The sequence below is a fragment of the Rhinopithecus roxellana genome, chromosome 5, assembly GCF_007565055.1.
Source record: "Rhinopithecus roxellana isolate Shanxi Qingling chromosome 5, ASM756505v1, whole genome shotgun sequence".
Taxonomy (NCBI): Eukaryota; Metazoa; Chordata; class Mammalia; order Primates; family Cercopithecidae; genus Rhinopithecus; species Rhinopithecus roxellana.
Genome location: NC_044553.1, coordinates 114,958,628 through 114,983,684, shown reverse-complemented (window position 1 = coordinate 114,983,684; position 25,057 = coordinate 114,958,628). Strand labels below are relative to the sequence as shown.

At 37.3% G+C, this 25,057-nt stretch overlaps 1 protein-coding gene and 1 non-coding gene across 5 annotated transcripts in view; both read left to right on the top strand.

The window, feature by feature from the left end:
• EFL1 (elongation factor like GTPase 1) overlaps positions 1-25,057 on the top strand; it is a 138,771-nt gene that overhangs the window by 93,495 nt on the left and 20,219 nt on the right. For 3 of the 4 annotated variants that reach the window (XM_030930671.1, XM_030930673.1, XM_030930672.1), the window contains 3 exons: positions 11,037-11,168; positions 17,215-17,362; positions 22,659-23,617. In XM_030930671.1, coding sequence (XP_030786531.1) covers positions 11,037-11,168; positions 17,215-17,362; positions 22,659-23,617 — 1,239 coding nt within the window. Of the gene's footprint in view, positions 1-11,036; positions 11,169-17,214; positions 17,363-22,658; positions 23,632-25,057 lie in introns of all 4 variants that reach the window. The other variant, XR_004057320.1, reaches the window with a different exon arrangement.
• Positions 901-1,064, top strand: LOC115897950. Its single transcript, XR_004057723.1, has one exon. It is a non-coding gene; the product is annotated as a U1 spliceosomal RNA (small nuclear RNA).

The following is a 25,057-nucleotide window of genomic DNA, read 5'->3' as shown; positions in this document are numbered from 1 at the left end:
GCACAGAGCAAGACTCCGTCTCAAAAAAAAAAAAAAAAAAAAAGAAAAGATGCAGACATAGGGCAATAGTCTCAAAAATCCCAAGCTTCAAGGCTCAGGGATTGGAATAAATACACAGTAATAATGTGACTGCATTGTAAAAATGCTTCAGGAGCACTTACAATAAGAAAATGTGAGAAAATAGAATGTGGGATCTCTGCCTTCATCTCTGTCTCCCCCATGGTGCACAGCATGAATTTATAAATATAAGTCGTTACTAGACACTTAGTGAAGTAAATCTAAAAAGCATAGAAGATATATGACATATTCTTGCAGCAACTGTTTAGAGCCTGCCCTCAAGGAAATCACAGTGTTACTAGACTGTAAGATTCTACAGGACCCTCCAAATTCCATAATTCCTGAATTGACTTTGTAGAAAATACTAACCTTTGGAAGAGTGATCATTACAGATGGTAAAGGACACAGGGGTGGCATCGGGTGATGCAGGCCCACATCTAATTCCACGGTGGCCTGTGAGTAGATCTGGAGATTAGGGTTTGGCAGTGGGACTAAGGTTCAACACAGCCTTCTTAAACTGAAGGCTAAGACTCCTTACTCTCAGGACCTTGGTTAACAGCAAGAAACATTCCACTTCCCTATCAGATAGGAATCCAAGACTCCCTCTGTGGACACGAGGCACCATGAAATCCAAGTCTGGTAATCCAGAGGTGAGACCACAGTTTCAGTTTCTAGGATCTAAATTGATTAATGCAAATGTAATCTATTTACAGTATAATCCCAGGTCCATCAAACAATGTGAGCATTCAAGGCACAGAAGTAACAAAAAGCCTATTTTTTTTTTTTTTAACTTCTGGTTATTTTAAAGCTTTTTTTTTTTTTTTTTTTTTTTAATCATCATAGATACTTACTTGGTAGGGGAGATACCAAAATCACAAAGGTGGTTTCCCAGGGTGAGGCTTATTCAGTACACTCCAGGTGTGCTGATCCCCTGCGATTTCCCCAAATGTGGGAAACTCGACTGCATAATTTGTGGTAGTGAGGAACTGGGTTCGTGCTCTACCCTGAAGTAAATGTAGTTTTTTTTTTTTTTTTTTTTTTTTTTTTGAGACAGAGTCTCACTCTGTCGCCCAGGCTGGAGTGCAGTGGCACGATCTTGGCTCACTGCAAAGTCTTGCCTCCTGGGTTCATGCCATTTTCCTGCCTCAGCCTCTCAAGTAGCTGGGACTACTGGCACCTGCCACCCTGCCCAGCTAGTTTTTTGTATTTTTAGTAGAGACAGGGTTTCGCCGTGTTGATCAGGATGGTCTCGATCTCCTGACCTCGTGATCCACCTGCCTCAGCCTCCCAAAGTGCTGGGATTACAGGCATGAGCCATCGTGCCTGGCCCAAATGTATTTTTTAAAAAGAAAGAAAAAATATTTTTATCATCATAACAATAGTACATTTGGTGTGACCATTTGTTTAAATATAGAAAAAGTAAAATGAAAATGATCTTTAACCCCACTATCCAGACATAGCCACTATTGACATTTTGGAATATATCCTCCAGCTTATTTTCTATGTGTATATTTTTTTCTTACATATTTTATGTATGCATTTAAAGTTGTAATTTTAAAGTACACACATTTTAAAAGAGGAAAGATACTTTTTTACAAACATAAGTTAATTATAGAATATTTGCAAATTACAGGAATAAAGAAAAAGATAAAAACCAGGAGCTGAATGTAACAATCATTAACTTTTTAAAATTGTAAAGTATTTCAGACAATAAATAATATAATGAACATTCATGTACCTGCCATCCAGACTCAACTAATTTTAATGTTTTTCTGTAATTGTACAACTCTCTTTATACCTGATTAAATGTTAGCTAAGTCCCTTTATATCCTTTCCTTATCCCATCAATAACTCCCAGATTCCCCAGCCATACCACTTCTTTAAACTTGCTGTGTAATTTTCTCTCCCAGTGCTTTAAAACTTATTTGTAATTTCAATAGGTGTCTGTCAGCAATATTTTTTTTAATGTTTAAACTTTCCATAATAGTATCATATTTTTCATGACCTTCTGTAACTTGCCATTATTGTACTGTTTTATGTTTTACAGATTTTTTTCTATGTTGATTCCATTGTGTGAATTCATTATAATTTATTTTTTCAATCTTCTCTTGGTGGATATTGAAGGGTGCTTTTAGTTTTTTGCTATGACAGGTGCATTACAGTGAATACCTTTGAACATTTTTTTCCTTGTGCACATAGATGAGTTTTTCTAGGGGGTACTTCTTAACCCTGTCAAACCCCACTTTCTTTTCATAACAAATATTCTGACATCACTTTTACTACCCAGAAATGAAATTCAAAGATCAAATAATCTGCCTGCCTGCATAATTTCAAAAATATCAGTATAATACTTTTAAGGGATAAATAAAAGGGAGGTGATTTACAATAAAATAATGTGCATTTTAGTATATAAATGTTCCAGTTTGACTACATGAGTTAAGTCAGATGTTTGTAGTCACCATGTTTCTGTGACACTCACAGATTTAGCTTGATACAGATGTATGGTATTGATGACTCATACACCATGAGTGGCTGTCGATAAAATGGTGAATACCTTGTTCTTCCTTTGATTTATGTGGTAATTCCATTTCTGAAAATTCGGCGTATATTAAACTACAGAAAATTCTGTTATTAAAATTGAATTAGATTTAAACTCAGATTATTGTGAACAGATTTTTCCAGCAGAATATTCAAAAGCTATACAAAGAGGGTAATTCTTTATACGGGAGGACATTTTCACACATGCAAACCACTGACCCCTGCTCACTAACTGCCAGTAGCAGGCCCCAATCAGAAACGCCCCCACCAGTCACTCACTAAATCACCTAGAGAGGGGTTGTATGGCTGTGGGTGGTGTGCTGTTGGTACACAATTGTGCCTGTTCTCAACACTGCTCTGGGGTATACAACTAGAAATCACCTTGGTGAGTTGAATAGTCTAGCCATACTTCAATGAACATTGCAGCTTATTCTCCCTCATAGTTGTAACAATCTTTGTTCTCATCTACAGTGCGCAAGACCTACTTTTGCTGCATATACTTGCCAACACATGGTTTCTTCAGACTCATACCAGTTGTATTGGTGTGAAATAGTATCTGGTTTTAATTTGCATTTACCTTATTATCAATGAGATTCTTTTTTTTTTAATGTTTTTTGACTGAGGCTTTCTTTTCTTTTAATGTTTTTTCTTGGACTATTTATTTATATTCTTTGCCTAGATTCCTATTGGGTTGCTTTTTTTCGTTGATTTGTACTAGTTCTTTATATACTTACAATTTTTTGTCTCCTTTAGACAGTGAAAGCATCTCTTACTTTGCAGCTTTTATCTTTGCGGGATGTGTGTGTGTGTGTATAAATTTCAACTCTTATTTTAGATGCAGGAGGTATGTGTGCAGATTTGTTACATGAGAGTATTGCATGATACTGAGGTTTGGAGTACGGATTCCATCACTCTGGTAGTGAGCATAGTACCTGATACGTAGTTTTTTAACCAACCTCCCTCCCCACTCTCTAGTAGTCCACAGCGTGTGTTGTTCCCATGTCTGTTTGGTATCTTTTATTTTGAAGTTTTTTAAAGAATATAGTGAGTCTTACAAATCTTCAGTCTTATGGTATCATATGATTTGTGCTTTCAGGTTTTATGTTTCACATTTAGGTCTTTGATCTATATGAAATTTCTTTTTCTAGATGGTATATGACACAGATGCAATTATATCATTTTTTCCATTGCATTGGCTAATGGTTTCAATGCTGTTTACCGAATAGTCTTACCTGTCTGCCACTATTGCCCCTTCGTCATTCCCACACGTATTGGTCTTTTTCTGGGCTCTTCATTTTTTTCCATTGATCTGTTGTCTAACAGACCACTGTCACTACACTGCCTATGTATTTTTATCCCCTGAGGTTGTGCCACTTGCTCAAAAAGAGAGTTATGAACTGACCCTTAATATTTTCCTTTAATCTGATCCATGACTAACAAAAATAGCATACAGTTCAAGGTGCCCTTCTCTAGTTTCACCTACTCATTCAGGTTTTCTTTAGTTTTCTCTTTCTTTGATCATTTCAATCAGGACCATTTGTATACCTGTGCTGAAGTTGCCATTTCTTCCAGAAGTGACTCTGTTTCCTGATTTTATTTGAAAATATTTAGGGTTTAAAGGCAGAAGGAATTCAGTTATGATTTCGTGGTTGTGTAAAGCTGTATCTCTTCTTCCCCTTTTCTTTTTGTCTTAAAACAAATTTCCAGCATTGTTTTCAACTATATTAAGCATTTTGTGCTTCTGACTTGCTGAATCTTGTGTGTTTCCCCCATTTATTTAAATCATTTGTATTGGAATGCAGCACATGTTAAAGGAGTATCACTTGAAACCATGTGTTACTATATAAAATATAAATTTAGGTAAATGGGACAGGATACAAAACTCATAAATGGATCTGATCCTGAATATGAATTTGTGCTTCATAAAGAAGTTATTATAATTTTCCTTATAGTTAACAATATATAAAAAAATTAAATATGCAATTTATATCATACTCCAAAAGAACTCTTAAATCTGATTGACAAATCTATGAATAAAACCACTGCAACTCTGACTGTTATAACCACCACTGCCACTACTTGCATTTATTGCAGAAGATTAGAACTTTATAACATTCAAGTTCCTTGGATTCCAAATCGAACATAACAAGAATGCATGTTGACTAAAGAAAAGAAAATGAATGGGATGGAAAAGTCTTTTCACTTGTACCTTAATGCTCCACCCTGCAGCTGTCAACATTGACCTTGGTTTCTCACTTGGACATCTAGTGGTGCCATTTCCACACCTCATCACTCCTTCCCATGTCCTCTGTTTGGTTATTTCCATACTCCTGAATGCCAGTTTCTCCAGGAGGCCCATTACCTTTTCAGTTTCTGTCTTCACATGAACAAAAAGTGTACTTTTCCTATTATAAGATGTGTCACATTGTGTCGTAATTAACTGTTTATTTGCCTTTGTCCCTCACCAGATTTTAAACTCTGTGAAGATGGCAGCTGTGCTCATGTGCACTCATTCATTGAGGAACCTATGAAGTGCCCATTTTGGTCCTTGCCCTTAAAACTGAACTCATTGAAAGACTAACAGAAAGTTGAATAACTGTTTATCAATTATTTGAAAGCACAGCTTCCTGAAAGTTGAATAACTGTTTATCAATTATTTGAAAGCACAGTTCCATTAGACACCAAATGGAAAAAGCTCAAAAAGTTACTATAGAGAAAAAAATAGAAGCAAAATATAAAGGGAAACTATAGGCTGGAGAAAGAAATGTGAAAGAGTTCAAATGTTTATTACATAAAAACTAATATAAATAATAAAAATTATAAACCTGAAAGAAGAATAGACAACTGCTTTGAACTAGTAATTTATCTGTCTAATTGTCCATGCCAGGAATCTGGATTTTATTCTTGTTTCCTTCTTGTCCCTTCTTCTGAGCTCCTAACAAACCACCAAGACTTGGCAGTTCTACCTCAGTTCTCTCTAATTCCTCTTTAAGATCCCAATTTATGCTCCAAGAAAGGATCATAAGAAAGCCAGACCACCACCATTCTATTAGGAACAGACTGACCCAATTGGAGCTTCATTCTCACCAAGAAAATCATATAGTTGTGAGTGTGGGTAGATCCTTTTTGGGTAGATGCTCTGTAGATTCTTTTTGTCCTATTAGGACACACCAAGAGATGATAAAATACCAGGCCCCACTCAGGCATTCTACTTTGCTTCCAAGCCCCAGATGGAATTTCTTCCACTATTTCAATTCTATACCCCCACACTGAAAACCGTGTTATTCCCTTGGTGAGAACCAAGCTCCATTGGGTCAGTCTGTACCTAATAGAATGATGGTGGTCTGACTATCTCAGGATCCTTTCTTGGGACATAAATTGGGACCTTACAGTGACACAGTTATAAAACTCTTAACTTGTTCAGGACACTGAGGGGCAAGTTTCTACCTCTTCTCAAATACAAAGATAGTAAGCCAGCATATCTCCAGGAAAAAAAGAGTTTTGGTTCTTTAGGTGTTACTTTTTCTTCTCATTTCCTGTGTAGTTTCTCTTCTGAGAAAAGAGCCCACAGATCTTGAAGTAGTATGTGTAAGAACTATTAGTACACCTGTAATCCCAGCACTCTGGGAGGCCAAGGAGGGTGGATCACTTGAAGTCAGGAGTTCGAGACCAGCCTGGCCAACATGGTGAAACCCCACCTCTACTAAAAATACAAAAAATTAGCCAGGTGTGGTGGCGCGTGCCTGTAATCCCAGCTACTCTGGAGGCTGAGGTGGGAGAATCGCTGGAACCCGGGAGCTGGAGGTTGCAGTGAGCCTACATCACACCACAAGCATTCCAGTCTGGGCAACAGAGCGAGACTCCGTCTCAAAAACAGACAAAAAAGTGTTAGCTCAGTCTGTTCCTATGAGAAGAAAAAAATTTGTGACATAGTGATGTCATTGTTGCAAGATTTTTCCCAAGGGCCTATTATAACACCAAGAAGTTAAAGGGCAGTTGGTTTAATGGACTTGTTTAGCATGATGGGCAGACTTGACCCATCTTCTGAAAACCTTAGCTAAGCAATACTGATCCACTTTGGAGATACTGGCCAAACAGGCTTGGAAAAGGGTGACAACAGTTATAAAGCATGTGGATACCCTGTTATTCTTTGTAGTTGAGTCAAAGAGCACAGAATCTGAGTTTTGATGAAAGATACAGAACCAAGGCATAAAACTGGAAACAGAGGATATGGGCTGCTTTGGTATCCAAATGCAAAGGGGCCTAGAGCAGAAGATGGTCTTTCAAAACTAAGGGTTCTCTAGATTCCCACTACTTGGGGAACTTGTACTTTAAAAAAATCCTCATCTCTCTTCCAAAGTGATGTTCATTTCTCTAACAGGCATGAGGCTGTATGGATGTTCATGACATATGACTTGCATTTACTGCAAAGGTTTAAAGAGATCCATTAATTCCAGCCTAAACAGGTTAATAGGAACAGGTTGATGGTTCTTGGGTGAAGAATGTTAAAGTCAGTTTGAAATAAAACTTTGGTGATTAAGAGACCATATTTTAATGTTTTTTCCCACAAATTTTAAAAATTCTAATAACGTTAGAATTAAATTGTAATAGTGCAATGAAAGAGCACTTTACAAATCCAAATTTGCCTGAAGAGGGTAGTTCTGTTCCCTATCCAGACAGCTAACAGGCTCACCCCCAGAAAGCAGTGTTAGTATTCACTATTGGTTTTACCATCTTCCTGCTTGCCAGTGTAACGTCATCCTAGACTGATTAAACCCGTGCAACAGGGAGTTGTTAAGAATACAAAAAAAGTTTTCAACAGAAGGTGAATTCATCTCTCAAGCCCCACACAATTTTTTTCAGTCTCATATCATAAAAGATACTCTCCATAATATTTGTTTCTGGAATTCTTTTTAAAGGGAAACATTAGGGACAGCCTAGAAAAAAAAAATTTGGCTTAACAGTCTTTACAAAATACTGGTTTTTGATTATGAGGAATTTGAAGGGTATAGTGTACAGTCTAACAAGGACCTATGTACTCAGTTGTCATTCCAGTCTGTAACATAGAGTTCACATGCCAATTTATTTAATTTTATTTGTTGTATAGAGAAAAATCAGGATCATAAAGGGCTTGGGTTTGATAATTTATCTTCAATCAGACAAAAGTACTGGTGTTTCTATAAAAACTAGAATTCTTGGCATCTAGTAAATTGCTTTAGCTCCATGTTCCTCAACCTGCTTTCTTATTTCTTGTAAATTACATGTACCTTTTTGATAAACAAAAAAATACTGGTGCCCTCTATAATCCATGAAATGTGAAAATAAATATAGTGACTAAAAACAAATCAATGGCACACTAATTTTGGATTTTATTCCCTCATGCTGTCACTCTTCCTACCCTGGGAATTCTGAAATGATTACGCGGAGGGAACATACTTCTCATCCCCCAATTCCAGTTGAAAAATGCTTTAGCAAATGTGCTTTCTGTGAAGGAATTCTTTGTCCCTAATTGTTATAATTTTCACTAAAGTGACTGAAGTGAAAATCACATGATTTAATTAGAAAAAAGGATAAGAAATTTAGGGTTATTACAATACTGTAAATTATGTGTGACAATAAAGAAGACAATAAAGAGAAATATAAAAAGAAAATAGTGGCAATATTAGAATGGTGGGATTGTGGGTATAATGTCTTTTTTCAAGATTGTACTTGCTGATGTTATGTTTAAAAACAAAAAGTTGCTTCAGACTGTATTTTGTGTATAGAACAAGTTGTGCAGTTAATAATTGATAGCAAATCAAGAAATTCTCAAAAGGGATTTTAAAGTCACTTTATAGTGATTCATCTAGATCATCTTAATGGTCCTCCCTGTCCTAGGTTTTAAAATTATATTTAAAAATAAGTAAAAATGTTGACATGTAGTACAGGTAGTGAAGTTTTTACTATCTTTGGAGCATTGCTTTTTCCATAAATTCTAATATTAGTTATGAACATTGTGGTCTTGACTTTTTGTTTTTTGGGAGAATTGTATTCACGTTAGCAAATCTGGGCATATCTAAATAGCAAGAGTAGATTCGGTAATTGGAACAGCAAATGTAAACCAGAAGTTCAAAAAGACAGTGTTTAAAATATACTGACCATCTGCAGTCTGCATACCTGGCAATACGGAGGAAAGATCAGCATTTATCTTTTCATTGAAACCATGTGCTCTGTGTGCAGGAAGGAAATGCATGCTGGTCAGAGGTCAGAAGCAGGATAGATGAGGTTTGAAAGGGAATATTTACTATGGGGTTTTCCTAAATCCTTAGCCTCTTGGGAGATGTTATTTCTAGCAGACTTAGTGGAAACGTGGACAGATCCAGATCTGCTACATCATAGTACCAATGGGAGATGTAATCAAGAAGCTATAGCTAGGTATCACTATGTGTGCTGAGCTAAGAAGTACAATAATAAGAAATTTAGACTTTGACCAAAGAAGTACACTGGAGGCACAGGAGGAATTTAACATCCTGGAAACTTTAGTTTGAAGAGGATCCCGTGCACACAAAAGGTCTGTAAATCATGTCCTGTGCTGAATAGTTAAAGGAGCTACTGATACTTAATGTGAGGCAGAAGAGAGTTAAAAGGATCGGACAAATGCTTTCAAAATCCAAAAGGTAGTTTGTGAAAGCAGAAGCAGCACATTTTCTGTGAACCTTTGGAGAATTGAACTAAGAACGATGTATGGAGATGGGGAAAGACAGATTTTAGAATAATGCAAGGAAAATTTTCTTAAAGTTGGAGCTGTCTGTTAATGTAGTGAGGTGGTAAATTCTGGTGGATGTCAGAGGGTAGATGTTCAGGTGGATGTTAAGAGGGAGGTTTCCATATTGTGTGGTCAGACAACAAAAAACATCTAAATTATCCTCCAAGTTTGTGTACCTGAAGCCTCTGCTTCAGTTCCCCTCCACCAGCCTGGATGTGTGATTGGGTGGCCTCCCATTGCCCTGTACCTTTACATCAATTGGTCAACTAAGGGCAGCAAAGTGGTTTTCTTTATTTCCTTTCCTCAACCCAAAAGCACAAAAATGGCCCGTGTGTGTGTGTGTGCGTGTTCTCCCCTCTCTCTCTCGCTCGCTCGTTCTCTCTCTCTCTCTCTCTCTCTTTCTCCTGTCCTATACTTTACTGTCCTTTTTGACAGGGTCTCAGTCTGTCACCCAGTCTTGAACTCCTGTGCTCAAGCAATCCTCCAACCTCAGCCTCTCAAGTGGCTGGTACTATAAAAAGGTGTGCACCACCATGCCTGGCTAAATTTTAAATTTTTTGTAGAGAGACATCTCACCGTGTTGCCCAGGCTGGTCTACAACTCCTGACCTCAAGTGATCCTCCTCGACCTGCCAAAATGCTGGGATTACAGGCATGAGCCACTGCATTGGCCCTCTGTATGTGTTTCTTAATTTGTTCTAAAATGTTGTCTACTCATACTCTGGGTGTGAGATACAGTATACCTCTTTATCACTCTTTTTTTTTTTTTTGAGACGGAGTCTCGCTGTGTCGCCTAGGTGGAGTGCAGTGGCACTATCTCACCTCACTGCAACCGCCACCTTCCAGGTTCAAGCAATTCTCCTGCCTCAGCCTCCCAAGTAGCTGGGACTACAGGCGCCCACCACCGTGCCCGGCTAATTTTTTGTATTTTTAGTAATGACGGGGTTTCACTGTGTTAGCCAGGATGGTCTCGATCTCCTAACCTCATGATCCGCCTGCCTCAGTCTCTCAAAGTGCTAGTATTACAGGTGTGAGCCACTGCATCTGGCCCCTTATCACTCTTTCTAAGACATTCTTTTTGCTTCCATCTGCTCAAAGACAAATATGCAACCTTCAGAGTCTCATGCAATCATCAGCCAAAAGCCTGAAGTGAGTGTATGGCAGGGGAAAGGGGTTGACTAGGATTCTCTTCTAAAATAGGGGAAGTGTGGAGGGTGGCTTAGGGTAACATACTACATAGCAACATCACATTTTAAGTTTCTGAATTCCCTTTACTCATGCAAATGGATTTGGCAAAAGATTATTTCAGTAGAGACCCATCTTCTTCATCAAATTAATATATTTTTTAAAACCAACTAAGTGTTAGAAATAATCAGTGTTTTCAGACAAATATGTCTGGAAGTGATCGTTTCTGTGGTCGGAGTAGGTATGCATTAGCCCAATCTGATGTAATAAGATTTGTACATGTGGGAAACAAAAGGCAGAATTTCTGTATTTTGACAGCAATCAAATGGTATCCAGGTGTACAAAAACAAAACAAAACCCAAAAAAAACGGTGCAGGTCTGCCTCATTTCTTGCAACATTTTGGAAGCATTTGGCCCTGTGACACATATACTGGGTTGATGCTGCTGTTTTTCTAACATAAATTCAGAGTTTATCATCCTTTATTGACCGCATGGATCTTTTCTTCCTACAGGAATAGGAGGCCTTCAAGATTTTGTGCTGAAATCTGCAACACTGTGTAGCCTGCCATCCTGCCCACCATTTATACCACTCAACTTCGAAGCCACTCCTATTGTGAGAGTTGCTGTTGAACCGAAACATCCAAGTAAGATAACCTTGTTTTTAAAAGCATATGTTTATTGTTCTTTTAAAGCATAGCATGTATTTAGTATTTGATTCCTCATGACTTGTTTCAGCAGTATATAATGAATTTTCGTTGAGGTGTATAGTAGAAGCAACTCTTCAAAGGGCATCTAACCTCTGTCTTAGGAACATGCCGTGGTTACAGGTACCTTTGCTGTCCAGGGAGACTGCGTCTTCTTAATGGCAAAGACAGGGACATCTCTACATCCTCCACAACCCTGGCATAGGATTGTAGCTTAGCAAAGCTCATGTTTTGTTTAGTTTAGTTTAGTTCAGTTCAGTTTAGTTTTTGAGGTGCCCAGGCTGGAGTGCAGTGGCGTGATCTCGATGCCACCTCTAATACCTTGGTTCAAGCGATTCACCTGCCTCAGCCTCCTGAATAGCTGGGATTACAGGCATCCACCACCACGCCTGGCTAATTTTTGTGTTTTGAGTAGAGATGGGGTTTCACCAAGTTGGCCAGGCTGGTCTTGAACTCCTGATCTCAGGTGATCCGCCTGCCTTGGGCTCCCAAAGTGCTAGGATTAAAGGCATGAGCCACTGTGCCCAGCCAAAGCTCATGTTTTAGGTGACTTCTTCTTATCTGGAATCTTATCTCAAGCTCCTTGGGTCAGAATCCATCATTTGCCTGTTCCCTCTAGGTTTGACAGATTATCTGGACACTGAGAATTTCCCATCTGTTTAGAAACAACTTTCTGCAGCTTTCCTGCTGGCCACCTGACATTTGCATATGCCTGACCATATAACAACAACTCCTTAGTCTTTGGCTTATAGTATTTACCTGGTCAATCCTTTTGCACTTTTGTATTTCACGTCCCTTGACTATCACTAATCCTAAATCACTGTGACTTTGCTATTCCAGTGCTAGTGATTGTCAGTGAAGAATCTCCAGACCACGCTTTAAGGAAACCAAAGAACAAATGGTAAAATGGTAGTTTTCTGTTGAGGTATATAATGGCCTCATTGCTCCTGAACATATGTATCCCTCCTCTCCCCAGAGCTAAGCCTTCTGAACTCATCGCTCTCTCAAATTCTAAGACATACCCCTAGCCATTAAGGATCCCTGGATCCCCAGGGCAGATAGTTGGAGGACTGGACCTCAGACCTTTGGTGCCAGCCCTAGTAAATAGCTATCTGCCTTCAGCCTCGAGATAGGAATTTTTTGTGGCCCATCACTGTGGACTGACACAGTGCCTTGGTTGCTGCATGGATTTATCCCAGTCTATGTAAAACATGCTTCCTCTTTTAGGCTTGTCCAGATCCTGGCCTTTCATGATTTTGTTCTTTTATTCTACTCACTAGGCTGGCTTTAACCACGTCTACTGTGTTCAGTCCTTCAAAATACATACAAGAAAGCTCAGTTTTATTTAAGTTGTCATATTTGAGTCTGGCAACCATGGCTTATTCTTAAATGTTTCTACTATTTATTCGTATCCTCTTTCTTACTTAGTTTTTCTCTATTGCATTTGCACATACATTTTACAAATAAGAAACAATAATAATTTAAGCCATAATTTTACTTGTTTGTTTATTTATTTATTTTGAGACAAGGTCTCACTGTCACCCAGGCTGGAGTGCAGTGGCTCAATCACAGTCACGGCTCACTGCAACCTTGACCTCCTGGGCTCACGCAATCCTCCTGCCTCAGCCTCCCAAGTAGCTGGGACCACAGACACTTGTCACCATGCCCAGCTAATTTTTTTTATTATTTGTAGATGGGTTCTCCCCATGTCACCCAGACTGGTCCTAAACTCCTGAGCTTAAGCAGTCCTCTCACCTCAGCCTCTTAGAGTGCTGGGATTACAGGTGTGAGCCACTGTGCCTGGCCTAAGATGTGATATTTTAATAATAGAAATTTATAATTTTTAAAAGCCTTTGTTATGGTTATGTGCTAGTCTGTGGTATCTGTTATGGAAGCTAAGTAAAAGCCCAACTCTAAAGAACCAGCTTCTTTGAAGGACTGGCCACATGAGATGAAGGGTTCTAGTATCTAGTGTATTTCCTGTCCTAAAGCTGACTCATAGTAAGATTAAGTTCCTTTCCTTTCCATAAATGAGATAGTCTAATAAATAGAATTATTGAGGATTATCAGTTTGGAGGCCAAAGTGTGCTTCCTCATGTGTGTTTTCATTAAATTTATCTGAACTTTGTGAAAAATAAACTAAAATGGTTAGAAGGGGCACATAATTTTCTTCATAATTTTAAAAGGAGTATTGCTATTTTTTTCCCATTAAGTATATTGTTTTTACTGGATTTACCATGCATTTATTGACTGTGTTACTGAAGCACCCCATTTGATTTTTCAGTGTCTGAACTTTGTACTCTTTATTTTGCCTTCTTGGTATTTTCACATTGTCCACATGTTATTTTACATTCAGAATGTCTGGGGAAACTTCCCTTCCTTGTTCCTATGAGCTTTCAGAGGGTATTTATTGTCTGTTTACTCTTTTTCCCTAGTAACTTATGTCATCCTTATTTTGGGGCAGTGAACCCTTTATTCATAGGTTATATGTCTGACGACTATTGGGATATTTCACTCTCTTATAAGACTTTCCAGTAATACTGCCTCTGAGAGGCACTGGACACATCCATTGTTTTTCCTGAATAGACCACATATCCCCAGGTCCTGTCTTTTTTTTTTTTTTTTTTTTTTTTGTGTGTGACAACTAGGTTAATCCAGAAGACAACAATTTGCTTCTTTTCTTTTGGAGAGAAGCAAATCGTGAGTATTTGTTCTTCCACTTTTCTTTCTCTACTTTCCCAAGTGGGGATCAAAATGTCATGGCAGCCACCCTCTACTTCATGCCCACAGGTCAACTACAAACTCAACACAGAGAACTACAAATGTTCCAAAGCAATTATTATTTTCTTCATTATAATTGATCCTTACTGTATTCCACACACTGTACTAAGGATTTTACATTGATTATCTCATTTAATCCTCCCAAAAGCCCTGTTCATTAGGATACTCTTTTTATACTCATCTTCACATGAGGAAAACTGAAGCTTAGAGAAGTTAAATTAATTTGCCCAAGGCCATACAGTTAGGAAACAGTGAAGTCAGGATACAGATCTCTGCCTCAGAAACAATGTTGGATCTTCATTTGTGGGAATCCAAGAAATCCTATTTATCTGAGATCAGAGTAATTTGTTTCTGGAATTGTTTTATCCTTTATCTATATTAGTTAAAAAAAATTTTTGACACCTATGCTTATATAGATAGATGAATTTTTGTGCTAATGTTTTATATACATTATGAAGCACAAAATATAAATTATTTAAAAATTGAGTTGAAAAATCAAATACCTAATTGTATTTGTGTTTGATGAAGATACATACAGTATGTACATATAAGTATATATAGTATTTATTTGTGATTATGGCTTATAATTATTTTAGTTATCTAATACTATGTAACATATTACTTTAAAATTTAGTGGCTTGAAACAACACTTATTTTTCACAGTTCCCTTGGTCTGGAATTTGGAAGGGTTCAGCATTGTGTCTCTCAAGTAGTGGTAGTCATACATCACCTTGGGCAGTAGCCATCTGAAGGTTTAACTGTACTTCCAAACATGGGCTCACAAGTTGGTACTGGCTGGGGACCTCACTTCCTTTCCACATGACTGTTTGAGTGTCCTGCAGCATAGCATGGTGATTGGCTGCAGCCAGCATTCCAAAACACTAAGGCAGAAGTTATAATGCCTTTTGTGAACTAGCCTTGGGAATCACACATCATCCTTTCCACAGTGTTCTTCTGTTGGTCACACAGACCAGCCATGGTTCACAGTTGGAGAGACCTGCACAGGAATGTGAATATCAGGAGGCAAGGATGATTGGAGCTATCTTGGAGGCTGGCTACCACAATAATGCTTTCTTCTTTTTGAAGGTCTTGCCTGAACACTTCGTGATATAGCCATTCCAAGGTCAGCTTCTAGGTTCCATTTGTTAAAGCACTTGATTTTAATGACCATTATCACTGGAAAAGCCACCTCACAAAGTTACATAGTCCAAAGGGAAGAATGATTCATTGGCTTCCTTTACTAAATCACGGTATCGATTTTAGATTCCCATTTTCCCAATTATTAAAAGGTTTTGGTAAAATGTAGATAGTGACTATCTAGTTTTCCTGATGGCAGTCCGTTTTTCTTATACTACTTAGAAGCTTTGTTAATTCTTATATCTTTATTGAACTATCTATTTGGTGATTTTAAGAACAGGTTAAGAAAATCACCCTCCAAATTTTAAGAGATTTTTATACATTATACATGAAGTATTTATGTTATCTTTGGCAACCAAATGACTGTCAGCGGCAACATTTTCAAACACCTAATTTCTAAATGTTGTCTCCATGTTTTAAATTTCTTTTGGAAAAAAAAAAAAAAACTTTTCTTATTGTTAAACTGTTACCTTTATTTTACCTGGAAGAGACAAATTTAAGTGTATATATATTTTTTCAAAAATATTTGTTGGGATCTCATCTTGGTGGTAGCCATTGTTTTTACTTTATAATTTGTTTGATGGAGAGCTGACAAAAAGCCTTGCCATTTCTTTTTTTATTATTCCCATGTGCTTGTGTTATTAGTATTATAGTATTGTCAGTGATATCTTTGCAGGAATCCTTTTAAGCCAGGTTTAAAATTCTGTGAAGGCTTAGTTAACACTAGATAATATCTGTAAATCCACTTAATTAGGCAAAAGAAAATTACAGTATGCCAAGAAGGAACAAATGAAGGTGCTTCTGTCAACCCTGGACATAGTGAAATCCTACTTCCCGTCTTCCCTTGGAATTCTGTGCATTCCGTATGTGGCTTCTGATCACCTGACCTATAAGGGTGCTGACATCCATCCACAGAGCATGAGCTCTGTGGCTGGCTGCCCCAGCTTCTAAACCAGGTTCTGCCACTTAGTTAGTCTGGGACCTTGAACACAAGTTTATTAGTTTCTCTATACCTGTTTCCTCATCTATAAAATGAGAACAATAATCATACCACCTAATCGTTAATGAGCTCATATATGTAAATTGCTTGTCTGGCACATTGTTAGTGCTGTGAAACGTTAGTTATTATTAGAACTTTATTTCAAAAATAAATAGGTATAGAAGTTCTAATATTCCTGCTCCCAGTTAATCAACTTTTATAAGGCATGTTGAAAATCATTGCATTGCAGAAAGTTCCTGTGATTTTGTCTGTTTGGCATGCTGAAAACCAAGCATTGAGGAATTGCTAAGTCTTTTTTTCAAATGTAGAACTGAAACAAGACTGCATAAAAGTGTCTTCAAGACCAAAGTTTCTGCTAAGGCCATTGCAGGAGACTTCCTTGGACCTGCCTTGAGGGAGCAGTAGCAGTTGGGTATGTGGAAAGGGGGTGAAAAAGTAGCTAAACCCAAGATGTAGATCACAGTCCCCATCCCTACTCTCAACTCCCAGGAACTATAGGGTAAAAGCAATTATATGTGAAAAACACATGCAGAATACAATACAGAAGATCCCTTTAGCTCACTAGGTAAAGTAGCTAGTTAGGGTATTCTAAAACCCAAGTTCTATCGAGCAGTTTCACAAATAATTATTTTTAATATGAGGCTCTGGTACAGTTTCTTGAATATTATATTAAATGTTTCTGTTGCTTATTTGTTGATTTTATAGGTGATGTTTGAAGAAATACTCTGTTTATTTTCTAGGTATATAATGTGTACATTTGTTACAAGATTTACCTGAATTCACAAGTAGAAAGATGGTAGCTTATATCTGCAGAGTATTTGAAGAAGTAATATAGATGAGCTTTGGGAGTCTTGATGATAAGCTTGCAGATGTGTCATGTTTGCTATCTGTACAAAAAAATTACTAGAAGGTAGTTTTCTTCATGTCACTGCACTATCTGGAAGAAAAATAAATTGTTGTTTTAAGAGTTTACTTCAATGTAATTTTCCCTTGAGTAGCCAGAACCATTGTCTTTGAATTGTGTTAGTTCTTATATCATATTTAATCTATTTCATTTTGTTAACCTAGGTGAAATGCCTCAGCTCGTAAAAGGAATGAAACTGTTAAACCAGGCTGATCCCTGTGTCCAGATTTTAATTCAGGAAACGGGAGAGCACGTTTTAGTCACAGCAGGAGAAGTCCACCTTCAGCGATGCCTGGATGACTTAAAAGAAAGGTTAGGTGAAAATGATAGTGATGGAGAAATGATAGCTCTCAATCAGTGGGATGTTTTAGTGTTTCCTAAACCAGTTGAACTTAGACTATGGCTTATTTTTGGAGAAAAATGAAATACCCTTAATTCAGACGTGAACAGTTATTCGATTGTAGACTTAATTTTTAATAACTGAAAACTGGCATTCACTGCCTACACTTGAATAATTTTGCATTTTAGCTTAAGTCATAAAATGTTTTTCTGTATATGTATTTTACTTTAAGCATGTACACAAAACACAAAATACCACGACAACAAAATATTATTTTGTAAATGTTGGCTATGTAATTAGCATAGACTTCTTCTCTTATTGATGTGGTCTTTACAATGTAAACCTTCTGGAAATCTTTGTATTTTTCTATAAAGACAATATGTGTTATAAAATGGGCATCCCAAATTTTTATAACAGGCATTTTTCCTCTTTGTTCCAAAGATAATGTATGTTTATTGCAAAAATTAAGAAAATACAGAAGGAACAGAATCATTCAGTTACTATGCAGAAATAACCACCATTACATTCAGATTCATAAATCCACACTGTCCTGTGCGTATTAAAATATACACAAATATCTATATACACAGTTCTGATTATTTGGTTAAGATAAACTTCTAGAAGTATAGTTAACTCAAAAAGTATGCATATTTTTAAGGGTTATGATCCATATTTTCCTCAAGAAAGGCTGTTCTAATTTACATTTTAACTAGCAATAAATATTGGAAAGTGCCTCTTTTCTCAAACTTTTGCAACTTTGCGTAGTTTATCATTTTTTTAAAATTTCATCAGTCTTGAAGACAAATGAAAGATATTCACAATTAATATACATTTCTATGCTTACTAGTAGAAAAAATTCTAAATTGCCCTGTAATTGCTTTCCTTCCTTTTGTTTTTAAAATTTCTGGGACTATAATCATAATCATAACTAAAATAATTATAAATGATTGATATAATTATATATTAAATATTATATAAGTCACTGTGTTAAGCACTATTTATCTCACTTAATTTTATACCACAGTAAAATTGGTGGCAGTAGTAACTATACAACAACACCTGGCACTAATAATAGAATAAGAATAACTGCTGCTGGCCGGGCGCAGTGGCTCACACCTGTAATCCCAGCACTTTTGGAAGCCGAGGCGGACAGATCACGAGGTCAGGAGATCAAGACCATCCTGGTGAAACCCTGTCTCTACTAAAAATACAAAAATTAGCTGAGTGTGGTGGCGTGCGCCTATAATCCCAGCTACTCGGGAGGCTGAGGCAGGAAAATCACTTGACCCGGGAGGCGGAGATTGTGGTGAGCTGAGACCTTGCCGCTGCACTCCAGCCTGGCAACAGAGCAAGACTCCGTCTCAAAAAAAAAAAAAGAATAACTGCTGCAGCATTTATGTGGGATTCTGTAGAAGCTTCTACCAGATGCCAGAAACTAGACCCCTACCTCATAATGTACTCAGAAATTTATTTCAGGTGGATTCTTGGTTAAAATGTAAAAAGCAAAACCATGAAGTGTTTAGAAGATAGTATAAGAGAATATCTTCAAGACCTCAGGGTAGCAAAAAGCTTCTTAATAGCATATTAAGAGCACCAATGACAAAGGAAAAGCTTGATCATCAAAAGACACTATTAAGATAATAAGGAGGCTGACCACAGGGTTAGAGAAGACCTTTGTACCACTTGTAACAGACAAGAGACTTATATCCCCAATATAGGAGGAATTCCTACAAATAAATGAGAAGGGCAGCAATCCAATAGAAAAACTGTACAAAGACTTGAAGAGCTACTTCATAACAGAGGCTTCCAAAGGCCAATAAACATGAAAAACTATTCAACTTATTCAAAATCAAAGTAAGATACCTCTGCATACCCACTAGAGTGGTTAAATATTTTTTAAGTGATGTTATCAAATGGTGGCAAAGATGTGGAACAACAAGAATTCACCTACGCAACTAGTGGGAATATCAATTGGTACAACTATTTTGGAATATGATTTGGTATGATCTGCTAAGATGAGAGATAGGCACTTCCTGTGGCTTGGCAAATCTCCCATTTGTACTCTATATATACACAACACAGAGCTAGGCAAATGTGCATCAAGAATACTCATAGCAACAATTTTTTTTTTTTTTTTTTGAGAAAAGACACTCACGTCGCTCAGGCTATAATGCAGTGGTGCACTCTCAGCTTACTACAACCTCCACTTCCTGGGCTCAAGCAATTATCCTGCCTCAGCCTCCTGAGTAGCTGGGACTACAGGTGTGCGCCACCACGGCCAGCTATTTTTTGTGTTTTTAGTAGAGATAGTGTTTCAGCATCTTGACCAGGCTGGTCTCAAACTCCTGACCTCAAGTGATCCACCCACCTTGGCCTCCCAAAGTGCTGGGATTACAGGCATGAGCCACCTCACCTGGCCTCATAGCAATAAAATTTTAGTAGCCGAAAGTTGGAAACAACTCAAACATTTAAATGCATAAATAAATAAATAAATAAATAAATAAATAAATAAATAAAGACATGTTCATACAATGGAGTTCTATAGAATGATCTCAGTGAACAAAACAACAAGTATATAAAACATAGGTGAATCTCACAATATAATGTTGAGCAAAAGAAGCCACTTCACTTCCCACAAAAAGTATTTGTTTGTATTTATATGAAGTTCAAAACGTAGTGCACCAGGTTGGATAATATAGCAAGACCTCATCTCTAAAAAAAATAAAAATAAATTATTCAGGCAGGGCAGGTGGTGCAGCTACTCGGGAAGCTGAGGCAAGAGGATTGCTTAAGCCCAGGTGTTCAAGGCTGCAGTGAACTATAATCACACCACTGCACTTCAGCCTGGGTGACACAGTGAGACCCTGTTTTAAAAAAAGAACAAAAAGAAACACAGTCGAAACCGAACTGTGGAGTATAAGGGGTTACATGTTTAGGTGATTTAAAAAAAAAAAAGAAAAGGAGGATATTACAATAAAAATCAGGGTAGCAGTTACCTTCATACTTCATGGCATTGGGAAAAGGCAGCCTGGGGCCCTCTGAGGGCTGAGAATGTTCTGTTTCTTGACTATACCATGTAGTTTACATGGGTGTTCACTTTGAGGTAAGTTATCATAGATAAGTAGATTTTTGTTTTGTGCACTGTTCTGTATGACTATTACATTTCATAATTATGCGTACATTAAGAATGTGTATAATGTTATAGAATTTTTTTAGTTCTCATAGGACAGAGCCTACCTTTTGGTAGTATATAATCTTTTTCAACTTCTACACACTTTTTCAGGAATAGACTATGTCCAGGAATGGGAGACAAGGAGACTATTTGTTGTCTCCAGGCCAGAGAAACTGTCAGAATTCTTAGCATCCAGATCTCAAGGTAGTAATAATCAGAACAGGAAGCCACAGGAAATTGCCGTGATGTAGCCTGAGCCTACTGCACTTTTTTTAGTGTAATCAGAGGCTCTGCATTGCTAGGACTTAAAGAACCTTTGGTCCTGAGGTGCTTTGTAAGCGTGGCAACCATCACACACTTCCTTCTACAGCTTGGAGTGGTTTTAATCAATCATATAAATGATTACTACAGGAGACTTCTTGGGAGCTTCAGGAATTAGAACGACTAAAGTAGCTCATAGCTTTTTTGACTATGTTACAGGAATAAGAGGGCAGTGTCGTAGATGTGTACTCTCTCATAGTTTCAGTAGCTTTGCAGTTGATTTTCTTGAGTGTTCTAAGTATATGAGCATATTTTCCCTATGTAATGATAATTTTAGAAATATTTTCCTATTCCTAAGATTTTTAAGTGGCTTTTTTCTTAAAATCAAGAATAGGTATTGAATCTTACTAAATGCCAATTTAGCATATTTAAAAGTGGCTACATAGATTATTTGACATTTTTAATGTGGTATTATTTTAACAGATCTTCTAATACAAATTAATTTTCATATAACCTATAATACAAACTTTATAGTGTTGTAGTAAATTATTCCTTTAACGTACTGTGTAACTCCATTTTTCAGTATGGCATAATGACCAAGAGTGTGGATTCTGAAGTCAGACCTAAATTTGAATCCTAGCTTCTCCACTTACAGGCTATTTGGAGAAGTTACTTAATATTTCTTATCTGGTTTCCTGTTCTACAAAATTAGATAGTACTAGTGCCTACTAAAGAAATACTACATGTAAAACACTTAACACAGTGCCTCATACATAATAAGTTTTTTTAATGCACACACCTGCATATCCTTAGTTTTTTTATTTTATCTTAGATTTTATATCTGAATTCTTAGGTAAGATTGAACTACAGTATATATATACTGTGTTTGTCAGGTTTGAATATCAAAGTAGTTTTAAAAACATACAATGTCCAGTCCATCTTGTATATCCTGTGAATATTTAACAAGATTGTAAATATGCAATATACAACAGTATCAAACTTGATATTATGTGGAAAAAGGGACTTTCTGAACTTGATGGCAGACTGGGGCTCAAGAGCTATGATGTCCAGAAGAGTAGCTACTACCCACATACAGCTGTTTAAAATCAAATACAATTAAAAATATAGTTCTTCAATCATACAAGCCACATTTCAAATGCTTAGTAGCTATATATGCCTTTTTAAATTTAAATAAAATTAAAAATTTATTCAGTTGTACTGGACACATGTCAGGGGCTCAGCAATCACAGTAAACATATAGAACATTTCTACCATTGCAGAAAGTTCTTTTGGAAAGTGCTGCTCCAGACAAACTCATGGATCATGCTAGCCTTGCTATAAGCCTCGTTATCAAAACCAAATACATTGTGAAGATTTGACTAGCTATCCTGAGGTTCTGTGATCCTATGTCTATTTAGAGTTTTAATCATTGAGCTTTTCTTGTCCACATTCTTAGATTGGCAAATACTGTTTTAAAGAATTCATATTTCATATATTAAAACGTTTATTTTCTGTTCAAAACTTTCTTATCTAAAGGGGTAGTTTATATATCTTGAAAATTAAAAAAAAAAAAAAAAAAAAAAAAAAAAAGAGTGAAATTCCAGTACATGCAAGGATTTCCCTGGAGGTATATTCCCATTAGAAGTAGTCTTTTCAACCAGAAAGAAAGCAGTTTTTGAATTGTGATATAATGTAAATTGCAGATCTTTCATAGTAAGATAATTTTTATGTTCCTATGTTTTTACAGAATCTCCACTGTGTGATAATTTCTGCACAGGAGCTTTGATGCTGTTTTGATTTTAACCTTCTGTTATTTCTCTTGAATTTGTCTGTAGGTTTGCAAAGATTCATATCAGTGTATCTGAACCTATTATTCCATTCAGAGAAACAATCACAAAACCCCCAAAAGTTGACATGGTCAATGAAGAAATAGGCAAACAGCAAAAAGTTGCAGTCATACGCCAAATGAAAGAAGATCAAAACAAAATCCCTGAAGGAATCCAAGTTGACTCTGTTGGACTAATCACCATAACAACTCCCAATAAACTTGCCACGCTCAGTGTTCGCGCCATGCCCCTTCCAGAAGAAGTCACCCAGATTCTGGAGGAAAATAGTGATTTGATTCGTTCTATGGAGCAGTTGACATCCTCTTTGAATGAGGGTGAAAATACTCAGGTCATTCATCAGAAGACCCAAGAGAAAATTTGGGAATTCAAAGGAAAACTAGAGCAACACCTAACAGGGAGAAGATGGAGGAACATTGTTGACCAAATCTGGTCATTTGGCCCAAGAAAATGTGGGCCCAACATACTAGTCAATAAAAGTGAAGACTTTCAGAACTCAATATGGACAGGTCCAGCTGCCAAAGCTTCAAAAGAAGCCAGTAGATACCGAGATTTGGGCAATAGCATTGTAAGTGGCTTCCAACTGGCAACCCTCTCTGGCCCCATGTGTGAGGAGCCTCTCATGGGTGTCTGTTTTATTCTGGAAAAATGGGACCTAAGTAAATTTGAGGAACAAGGAGCAAGTGATCTGGCAAAAGAGGGACAGGAGGAAAATGAAACCTGTTCTGGTGGAAATGAAAACCAAGAGCTACAAGATGGCTGCTCTGAGGCCTTTGAGAAGAGGACATCCCAGAAAGGAGAATCTCCACTCACTGACTGCTATGGACCTATCTCAGGACAGCTAATTGCCACTATGAAAGAAGCATGTCGCTATGCACTGCAAGTGAAACCTCAGCGCCTCATGGCAGCCATGTACACATGTGACATCATGGCCACCGGTGATGTTCTCGGTAAGGAAAAAAAGGTAAAGATAGTAAGAAATGCCCTGAATAACAGTGAAGTCTCCTAGACTCAAAATCTTGTTTTTGAGACAAGGTCTCATTCTGTCACCGCAGCTGGAGTGCAGTGGCACAATCTCCGCTCACTGCAGCCTCTGCCTACCAGGCTCAAGCAGTCCTCTCACCTCAGCCTCCCAAGTAGTTGTGACTACAGGCACACACCATCATGTGCAGCTAAGTTTTTTGTATGTTTTGTAGAGATAGAGTTTCACAACGTTGCCCAGGTTGGTCTCGAACTCCTGAGTTCAAGCGATCCACCCACTTTGGCCTCCCAAAGTGCTGGGATTATAAGCATGAGCCACTGCACCCGGCAGACCCAAAAATCTTAAATTCATTTAGTGTGTTTTGCAGAAGCTATACCATCTTCTGATTTACTAACAAAGTAAGATCTTTGAAAGCCAGATGTCATAAATATTAAAATCTTGAGAGGGGAAAAACCTGACTACTAAAGATCTTTTCTTTTGCAACAAATAGAATCCTTTCTGTAATGAGAGGTCTGCTAAATGAAGTTTAAACTGCTCGTATGTGTTACCATCCAAACCTGTGCCGCATTTTATCTCAAGCAAATAAGCATATCAGTCTGGGTAACCAAAGTTGTTCTGAAAATGATCAAAGAATAAGGCAACATTCTTGTACTCATAACAAAAAAGGGTTTTTGTGAATTCTGGGTCCTTTCTGAAAAAGAAAATTATTTGGGGCTTTAGTCACTACTAACCATTATATCAAATCCTATTCCTGATTTTTTTCTCTTTGGGAGAAGCAGCCTTTAAGATCTCAGGAGATGTGAAGCCCTGGCACTTAGTGGCTCTTTGGACTTTTGACTGATACTAGTTCACTGAGACTTACTTTCTTTACCTATAATGAAGAGGATAATCATACAGATTGTGAAGATTAAAATAACACAATTTTTTTAAATACAGATCCCAGAACAGCACCTGGCACACAGTAGTTCTCTTATTCTCTCAAGATCATGGAACTGTTTCAGTAGTGAAAAGAATATAAAGGAGGATTGAGCCCTGGATGAGAGAGTCGGCCAAATTATTAAGTTTCCTCTAACCCTGAGGCCCTTTGAGTCAATATGTGGTTAATTACATTCTTTTTAGGAAGGTTCTTTTGCTGATTAATTCCTGAAAGCAGAAATTTAAGCTTTTTTTTTTTTTTTTTTTTTTTTTGTCCAGAAGAAATTTAGGCTTGCATCACATTAAGGTTTTTGTGAGACTAACTGAGCATCAGTAGCAGCATTTGAAAAATAGCTGGGTTAAGGCCAGTGTGCATTGTGAATCAAATCTCCAAATACGGCATGTCATATACAGTGCTTCTCAACCTTATTTGAATACAGCATTCATATTAACAGCTATGGAATCTGTAGATTTGTTTGGGAAACACCAATCT